General features: G+C 46.6%; 1 protein-coding gene across 1 annotated transcript; it reads right to left on the minus strand.

The window, feature by feature from the left end:
• Positions 1-2,057: 2,057 nt before the first annotated feature.
• LOC146756186 (rho GTPase-activating protein 32-like) lies at positions 2,058-2,823 on the minus strand. The gene is made up of 3 exons (XM_085524841.1): positions 2,754-2,823; positions 2,488-2,569; positions 2,058-2,217 (listed from the first exon to the last, which is right to left on the minus strand). The coding sequence occupies exons 1-3, from the start codon at positions 2,802-2,804 to the stop codon at positions 2,069-2,071; spliced, it is 282 nt and encodes a 93-aa protein (XP_085380967.1). The 5' UTR covers positions 2,805-2,823; the 3' UTR covers positions 2,058-2,068.
• Between the last annotated feature and the right edge of the window lie 7,235 nt (positions 2,824-10,058).

The following is a 10,058-nucleotide window of genomic DNA, read 5'->3' on the forward strand; positions in this document are numbered from 1 at the left end:
ACTTTTTCCAGCTCTACAGCATCTTTCAAAAGGCAATGGGACCAGTAGGCTGCATTCGTATGTACCATCCCACCTGCCCCCGTGTTCTTGAGAACTCCACAACTCCAACAGAAGATATTATCATATTTAAATGCCTTTTGGCTTACCCCTACAGTAACTTTCTCCATGATTTTTAGTGCAACTTTTTCACCAGTAAGAAGATGCCGCCCGAGTTTTACCTTGGCAAAACCACCTACAAATCAAAACACAGATGCTTAAAGTTGAGTGTGAATTCTTCTCTAATATAATATTACAATTTCCAACTGGTTTAAAAAACGAATTTCAAATTTATACAAATGAAACCTGACTTAGAGAACTGACAAGAGCTGTTAATCTATTCTCAGATTAATTCTAGAGTGGTGAGACAGACTGTTAGGCGTGCTGTTTCTGTACAAAGATGACACTTACCCGTTCCAACTGTTTCATGGAATTCCTAGTACTTGAGAATTTCCTCGTAGTCACTGACAGACATCCTGAATGTGCAAGAACTGAAGATCCTCCAAGCACGTGCAATGAGGAAGTGCCAGCAGTGTTCACATCCTACTTAGGACATATTCTTAGAGGCAGAAGGGACACTCGTGGCAGATCCAGCAATGCTCATCTTCTCACCAACGTGCATCCCCCTCTCACCCAGCAACAACAAAACACAGTGCATGAAGCTGGCTTCACTTAGGTTAACAATATGGAACATCCCTCAGGGCTTTGTGCCACAGAGCAGTAGCAGGGCTGGACTACAGCTTGAGGAAGCAGTGGAAGCCTTTCCCTGTATGGTTACAGTGTCCCTGCACGCACCCCACAGCCAGAGCGTTGCAAGCTGAGCTGTCTTGCTGTTTCTTGTACTCATCCCAATCTCTGCGAATGAAAACTCAGAATTCAGTCAAGGCGTTGATTGAGCACGAGCGTGCCTTTATTCAATAGGAAAAAGGAGGGGGTGTGAGGTCTGGAGGAAAGATGGGACTCATTCTCTGTTGTCTGACGAGAGTGTCTCAGAAGTCGTGCTGTTGCCCGGAGCCTTGGACTCTTGGCCTGATTCTACCTCCCCCTCCAAGATGTTTAGCTTCTCCTCTGTAATGCTGACCTGAGCCTGCATGGTTGTGCTGCTGTCGGGGCACTCGTGCTGTGCTTGGGCTGGGCTGTCCTCGAAAGTCACTCGGTTCAGGCTGGTGCCTGAGGAGTCTGGCAGGCTCAGGTCAGCAGCTTCAACAGGTATGGGATGAACGAGAGCTTCAACGATGATGGCATTCTTCTCTTTATAACTGATGTTATACGGAAGGCTTTCATCTGAACTGCAGCATCCTGTGCTTAGTAACAGTTCTTCATTGATGGAATCACAGGATGCTGCATCGTAACATGCCTGGCGTCTTGGAGATATACAAGGGCTCGGGTCACCTAGGAAGGAGTAGACGCACAGCAGTTAGTGTCAAAGTTTCACAAGATGAATCATGAAACAGGTTCTTGACATTTGGCTATGCAGTGATGGTGGGCAGAAGCAAATAGGCTTCTAGCAACAGTGTCACTGTCTTGAAAGTGATCCTCGTGCAGGTCCAGCTCTTGTGTTGACAAGAGACTCATTTGGGAAAGACAGGGGTCAACTGAAGATGTCAGGCACAGGCTTGAATGCCAGAAGGATGTACAAGCCCACTGAAAGCATGAATTCTACCTGTGTTGCTGACAAGCAGTGATTTGAAAGCTGGATTTGCATGCTTACCTGCCAGGACCAAGACTTCTGCTTCAGAGGGCTCCCTGGCACTGCTCTGCAGTTGGCGTTTGGCCACAGGGGATGGTTTGCCCAGGCAGAAGCAGGAACGCCAACTGCAAGCTGCTGACTCTGCCCTCTTACTGGGAGAACTCATTCTGCAGAGAAAACAGAGCATGCTGTCAGTCATGGTGCAGGGTGAGGGAAGAGCTGCACCGAACCCTTGCCAATAGTTGCCTGTTCCGGGCAATGCCTGGTTTCTGCTGAAACACAGCTTAGAAAAGCGCTCTGTTTCAAACAGCAGAGGATGCTTCCATTCCTACAGCTCAGCCCTCAAGTCCTGTTGGCTAAATACCTCTCAACGATGTCAAGCAGGGACATGGATCCCGAGAATGTTGGAGGCTCCGGCTGCTTCGCTCTCCTGGGGCAGGCCTTCAACAGGGAACGAAGGCAGGAGATGAACTTGCCCCGTTTCTTTGGCTCTGCGCAACAAAAGAAAAAAACAAGTTCATTTCAGCCCTGGCTCAGTTGGACGAGGCCAAGTGCAACACATTCAACAGAACACGTAACAACAGAAAGCATTTTCCCAACAAAGACACGCAAGAACGGATTTTCCCCATCCCTGGAGGTACCCAAGGAGCTTAATGCAGTTCTCTTTCTAAGCTTGCTCAACTCGGGCATTAATGAACCCCCTGAAAGCCACGTTCAGACCCCATTTTACTAACCCGCATTGTCAAATGTAAAATACGCACCTGGCTTTGGCAATGAATGTAGGATGGACTCGGGCAGCTTTCCCCTGATGAGTTCCACGCACTCACCAGGGAAAAAACCAACCTGTAATAAGAACAAAAAGACAGGTGGGCATTAGCCCAAGCCCAGAGCCAAAGGGAAGGTCCTCTGACACCGACACAGGGCAACTGTTTGCATCCAGAAGCCATCCTGTGCAGGCAGAGCAGCTCCAACCGGAGATTCCCGACTCTACTGAAGCTGTGCTCTCTAGTCAAAAATGTGTGCCTACCTCAAAGCCACGCTTGCCTCTCCAAAAGGGGCTCATCTCCTTTGGTGGCATATCAACAATGCACACGATGTCTCCAACCTGCAAAAGATTGAAACATCAATCCCAGCTTCAGCACAGCTAAAACAAAAGCCTTTTTCTACGACACAAAATATGAGAGTATTCCCAAGGCGTTCACACTCTATACTAATTCTGTGCACAACAACAAGGAACGCCTGGAACTGCTTACCTCCAGAGAGAGCTCATCCGGCCCCTGGGCGACGTGGCTCCTAATAACATGGGCTGCCGCAATCGCTGGTACGTTTAAAGATGACATAGCACGCACCAGCTGCGGCTCCCGCATGTTATCAGCCTGCAAAACAGAGCACAGGCCGTGGTCGGGGCACTGAGGACAAACCAGGAGGATTTCAAGGTGAGGAGCACATCTGCAAAGAAAGCTGCAGCAAATGCGCTGCGTCCTTATCAGGAGCACTTCAGAAGGAGCTGCACGTCTCATCACAGTTATTTCCCTTTCTGGCGTGCATTGCCAGGCCATGCAAAGATGCATCTCTCTCTACCCAGACTAATCAGCAATGGCACTGGCACAGACAGGTGGCCAGGCCCTTTTTGGCCCATTCTTTCCTGCAGGAGAGTACACCTGCAGCTCCTTCTAATGGCTCAACACAGGGAAAAAAGACCGGCCAGAGCTTCATACTGTACCTCCGTCGCCGCCAACTCAGGCTCACGGCTGATTCCACTGCACGCAGCACCCATCACAGCAAGTGTGAACAGCTGGAACAGAGCAGAAACACACTTCTGTTTTCTCTATTCACACAGCACAGTATGGACAGACTTCTTCAGAGCTACCCGCGCATACCCTGCGGCAAAACCATGCGGGGGGACAAAACATGGCACGTACCTGGCAGTGAGATCACCTCAAGCTATCTGCAGCAGTTCCTTGTCGCTTTGCTCGGATGAAATGAGAGCAAAAGCTGCACCGAGGCAGTGGGCGGAGGGTGAGGAGAGGAGAGAGAAAGAGCAGGTCAGTGAGCAGGGCTAAGACAGTCATGGAATAACACACACAGCACAACTGTCCCACCCACTTGCTGCAAGACATGCTGAGTCTCAGGCTACGTGATGCCTGTCCGCCCAGCAACTTTACAATGCTTCCACTACTGAGCAAAGACAATGGAAGAAGCACGGGACAGGTGCCAACTTTACTGATACCCCCTTTGGAACGTGTGTACCGGGGAAAATTACGTCTGATGGTCAAGAGTAAGCAATACGGTGCTGTGAGCTCAAACAGCCAGCAGTTCTCAACACCTCACTGCCCACCCATCCATCCCACGCCAGCTCAACTTACCTACAAGCTGCTGCACACGACGGTGAGAAGAAAAAGCACTAAAAATACTAACTAAAGCCACTAACTAAAGGCACTAACTAACTAACGGCACTAACTAACTAAAGGCACTAACTAACTAACGGAACTAACTAACGGCACTAACTAACAACAGTAACTAACTAACAACAGTAACTAACTAACAACGCTAACTAACAACACTAACTAACTAACAAAACTAACTAACTAACAAAACTAACTAACTAACGGCACAAAAGGCACAAGAACAACAAGACAACCAACCACTCCGACCACTAGCTCACCCACAAAGGAACACAGAACGCACCGCTCCTCCCCTCATTCCAGCCGCTTATGACATCACCAACGGCCAACAGCCTGGTCCACCATGACCCCCCACAAGGCGGGGAGCCAAGACCACGTGGTCACGTCTGATTCCAACACGGCACCACAACATTCCAGGACTCAGTGTGGGCTTGGAATTCTATCCTGGTGTGGCAGCGCAATGGGAGGTGTTAGGGCACAGCTGAAGAGCTGACAGACAACGGACGTTTCCAAAGGAGGGTGCCAGATTAACTCTCAGCATTCTCTTGCGGGGCTCTTAGGAATGCTTCAAACCCATTTTCACTGCCTAGCTCATTTCTAGAAAGTCCAGTTGAGAAATGCTCACTTTGTCTGGGGAACGCCTCTATGCATCATGAATGAAAAATAAAATAAAATGGGCACGCGACCCTATGAAACTTACCTCTCTGCTCTTGCTGTCAGCCAGACACCTCAGATGAGCATGACGTGTCCCTGCTCCTGAATGAAGATTCACCCAAGTCTGTGTTCCTCTCTGCTCCATCTCTGGCTCTAAAAGAAACACAGACAGAGATGATTACAAGATCCTTTGTGCAGACGAAAGACAAGGGTTCACACAAATTCTTTTTAGCAAGAAATACTACAGTCCCAATGGTAGTACTTGAATCCTCCTTTGGGGCTGGAGCTCAACAGGTCAACACATCAGAAATAACACAAAGTGCATCTGGAAGACGTGTCTCAAAGCCCAGAAAATCCAACACGGGAGGGGGCTGGACAGTGGACCACAAGTGTCCATTTCCATTGCAGCTCCCTGTAGAGAACAGCACCAATCAGCAGGCGTGAATCAATTCATTCACAAGCTGCACAATGACTCTGTTCTTTACATGATAAAGAAACACACAGAGATTCCTGACCAAAAAGTTGGGAGTTAATAACGACCAAAGAGGTTCCTGTTCCTACGCCTCATCCTCTCACCCCAACTCCTGGGTGATGCCCACAGGCTTCAAGTCAGCTCTCAAATCCCTTGAACTCCAGTCACAGAACTCCATCAAAAAGGATGTCACACATGTGACACTTACATACATTTTGCATCAGAAACAGTGACGCCAGCAGGAGCAGAGAGGTGACTGTCCCTCTGTACTCAGCACTGGTGAGGCCACAACTCTAATTCTGTTTCCAGTTTGTGGCCCCTCACTGAGAAAAAGAAACTGAGGCATTGGAACGTGTTCAAAGAAGGGCAACAAAGCTGGTGAGGGGTCTGGAGCACAATGGGGCCATATGAGGAGAGGCTGCAGGAGATGGGAATGTCCAGCCTGGAGAAGAGGTGGCTCAGGGGAAACCTCATTGCTCTCTATAACTTCCTGAAGGGAGGTTGCAGTGAGCTGGTGCTTGGCCTCTTCTCTCGTGTCATTACTGATAGAACTAGAGGGAATGTTTTCAAGCTGCGGCAGGAGAGGTTCAGGCTGGACATTAGGAAATATTACTTCTCAGAAAGGGTGGCCAGGCACTGGAATGGACTGCCCAGGGAGGTGGTGGAGTCACCCACCCTGGGGGTGTTCAAGGAACGTCTGCAGAAATCCCTGCTGAAATCCTGACCTCTGCCACAGGTGGCTGAGTGACACAAAAGCTGTGTCCTTGGTTCCCGGCCTTACCTTCACATACTGTTCATCTTGCTCTGCAGCTCCTGTTCTGAATAGTCTTCTTATATTCCCATGTGATGTACCCTGAAATACATCATTTAGTGAGTCTGAACAAAACCTAAGACATTAATTGGAACTGTGAAGAAATGTTTTTTGCACTTTACTTGGAGGATGTTACATGCTATACCTTCTTTTCTCAATTGTAACACATGATTTTTTATAAAAAGAAACATAGCAAGTCAGCTCTTCAGTGTGCATATTGATGAAACTTGGTGAAATACAACTTTAGAAAAAGGTAATTTGAAAATTTAAATATTCTTATCAGAATCTCTGCTATTAGTTACCGTTCCAATGTTCTGATTTGATGATGATTCTCTCAGAGCTGTTTTGTCACTCGCCACCTCAAATGCACTTCAAGTGCTTTAGGAGCATCACTGGAATTTTGAATAAACTCGATATATTTTAGGAAAGCTGCTACAGATGCACGACTGCAGTACTTTGGAAAAATATAATCTTGATTGAACGCTGAACAGTGTTATTTAATTATAATCCAGGTAATTAAATTAATTAAACCAAGGGAATCACCTCCTAGTCAGTCAGCTCCCACCAGGGAAATCGCTTCCCTGCCAAGCAGATGTAACCAACACAAGCTACTACATCACTCTAGGGCCCCACTGAATCTTCCCAAGAGGTCTCCAAAGGCTTCCCTGTTGAATTCTGGGAACCTGGAAACACTCACATGGAAACCAGTGCCCCCTAATGTGCCCCAGAGGTTTCTCAGGGCCCTGCAATTAGCTCTACAGACATCCAGACATGCCCCAGAGCAAGTATGTGTGCTGTAGGGAGCCCAAGAGACATTCCAGAGTATGCTAGTACTCCTCAGTGCGCTCAAGGGTTCTTCACCTGTCTCTAAATATGCCATACTTGACTTTGTTTTCTCTTCTGGAGCTTAGTTCTCAGCTTTGCTTTCTCATGCCATTTATCATTCAGTTTAGAGATTATTTTAACTAAAATATTTTAATCCACCATATTTTCTGAAAACTAAGAATTGATCCCGCTCAAGGAAACAGAAGAGAAAAACATCACCCACAGGCTGCAGATATTTACCTCGACTTCTCTACATGCCTTCCCCAGTGTGCTTTTCAACTCACCTTGCACAGTGACCCTGGCTTTTGTTTCAGAGTCCTCTGTCTCACAGGTGTACTCCCCGCTGTCCTTGGCGGTAGAGTCATGGATGATCAGAATGGACCCAGTTCCCTCCTGCTGCAAGTCGTACTTCTGGCTTTTTCTGATTGCTTTGCCATCCTTGTACCACCTGATGTTCACATCTGGTTTCAACAGCTCACGGCTCAGGCTGATGTCCTGCCCTGCTGCTGCTGTCTTATCCTCCAGCTGTTTTGTTACCTCAGTAGGTTTTTCTGAAAGAAAACATTGCTTTTTGAGTAACATACACTTAGGGTAGGATGCCTCTCTCAAAATACACGCATCTACATGCTGGAGATAAGTTAGAGAGGCACTTGCAACAGAGGCCATCCTACAGCCAGCAGTAATCTGTAAAGTACAGACAATAGAATTCCAGGCACCATTAATTCTCTCTTAAATCTACCCCATTGAGGATGATGAACCATGTCTGAAAACTGCCTCTTCCTTCTCTCCACTGATCACACTGGGAGCCTCAGATGATGCTCTCAGATGCACATGCTCTAGATAGGAATTTGTTGTACAGCTAGATGATGTGAAGGCCATCCCTTCAGCTTATACTTAGAGGATATTTGCTCCCACAGTTCCCTCAACAGATCATTCCTGATTTACTGTTAATGGAACAAGCTGTAGTGAGATGCCCATTTCCAACACTACCCCAGTGCTTTGGGTAGTTCTCACATTTGTGTCAAATGGTTCCTCCTTTTACTTATTTTTAAGAGAAATTCTCAGTGCTTCAAGGTTCAAGTAGAAGGTTGCTATTCACTTTAACCATATTATGAGTTAGCTCTCATGACAATCTTATCAGAAGACAGTTGAAGGAATCAGACCCCAGAATCTCCCCCATCTCATTACCTTTCACAGACAGAGAGGCTTTGGAGGTTAGACCACGGGCAATAAAAACGACTTCCCCAGAGTCAGTAGGAGTCACACTTTTGATAAGGAGAGTCTCTTACCAACCCACGTTAGAAGCTTTAAATCGCCCACCACTTTCCACTCTGCTTCCATTCAGTGTCCACTTGAACTCATCAATGCTTTCATGGGACAGAATGCATTCAAACGTGCAATCTTCTACCTCCTGGATTTCAGTGTTTTTCAGCCGTTTGCTAATGCCAATATTCAGCTCTGGAAGATAAGAGATAGGTTAGTATGAGGTTTAGATGGAGAAAAGGCATTCGTGACCAATGTGAGTAGCAGTACTGGTGTTTGAACTCAGGATTTGCAGATCATGGCTGCGTTCCTCACTGATGTATTCTCTAAGACATTCTCCTCTCAGAATTACCAGAAAGCTATAAAAAAAAGAGACGTGAATCTCTTGGCTTTGCTCTGGAAGAACTACAAGGAGAGCAGCTCAGTCCATGGAGCACAATGAAGATTCAATGAGCTACAGAGGGAAAAACCTAACAGAGAGGACAACTCTAGGATGCTGCGTGAGAAAAAGGGTTTTGCCTACGACAAGACATTAAATGTTTCTATTAGCTAATTTGTTACCATCCTACCCCTACTGGTGTTCAAACCATTTCTCCATTTTAGGGATGTTTAGAAAGGAAACATTTCCAGGACATTCTTGACGTTTTTTGTGATTTTCATGGCAAAAGGAGATACATTTACTTCAAAAGCAATGGGAATTTTCCAGACATCACTGCGCTAAATTGCAGAAATACAGTTCTATTGTAGAAACTATTAAGGCTCGTGGGGGAATAGGTGTAAGACATAGTGACCACACTGAATGTGCTTTTAGCACTCCTTCACTTTCCACAGTACTTACCCTGAACGCCGACATTTGACTTGGCAACATCAGTGCCAATATCACAGGTATAGAAACCTGCATCTGGCTTCTCGAGGTCATGGAGAAGGAGACATAGGGTCTTCCCAGACTGTACCAGCTCATACTTGTTGCCAGAAGTGAGCACATCACCGTCCTTTTTCCTCACTGGTTTGACCTTCTCTTTAGAGACTTCACATTCCAATTTAATCACACCCCGCTCCTCACCAAAAACATCATCCAAGGACTTCATGAAGACAGCAGGCTTCTCTGCAATTAAACAGGCAAAACAGAACAACGTGATACAGAAGTTGAGACATTTCCAGTTGCTTTCAGCTTTTTAAGGAGAGATCAATAAATCTTTACCAGTACTGACAACACCAATATAGAACCTAAAGCGGTTTCATGTCTCTTGACAGAATGCGCTTTAAGGAATTCTGAACTAATCAGTAGGAGAATACAGGGAACAGGAGGGACAGCCTGCATTGCTGTGGGTGGGACTGATATCATATGAAGTTATTGGGATGCAGCTCTTCTAAAGCTGGAGAGCTGGCATTGCCCTCACATGGAGCAGAGCTCATACAGCAGGCCACAGGATTAAGAGGATAAGCTGATCTCTCCCTGCAGTCATAAATCCTTGGAGACAACAGCATTGACACTGCATGGCACTGAAGCAGTAAAAAAATTGCTCCTGTAACTCTTCTTGTGTTAAGTAAAATGATGATAAAAAGCAATGGAATGCTTTGGCAGGACACCAAAACCATCCTCCTTCGTTGATATCTGCTGCAATGGAACCTTCCACTGGAAGAAAGCCCCTGATAACTTGTCACCCCAGAGAGGTGAGCTTTAGAAGCAGGATTGCTTCACAATAGAATGAACTGGAGCTCCTTAGCATCTCTTACATCCAGGAGGGTTGTGACCAGACCCACCTATCACCTTCAGGTGCGCTTTCTGACACCTTGTCTGACTTCACTGTCACTGTGCCAGCATCTTCAGGCTTAACCTGACTCATTGTCAGTGTTCAGCAACTGCCAACGTTCTTGATGTCATTGTAATTGTTGGTGTAA

The sequence above is a fragment of the Coturnix japonica genome, chromosome 28, assembly GCF_054131305.1.
Source record: "Coturnix japonica strain WE chromosome 28, WE-NBRP24, whole genome shotgun sequence".
Classification (NCBI taxonomy): domain Eukaryota; kingdom Metazoa; phylum Chordata; class Aves; order Galliformes; family Phasianidae; genus Coturnix; species Coturnix japonica.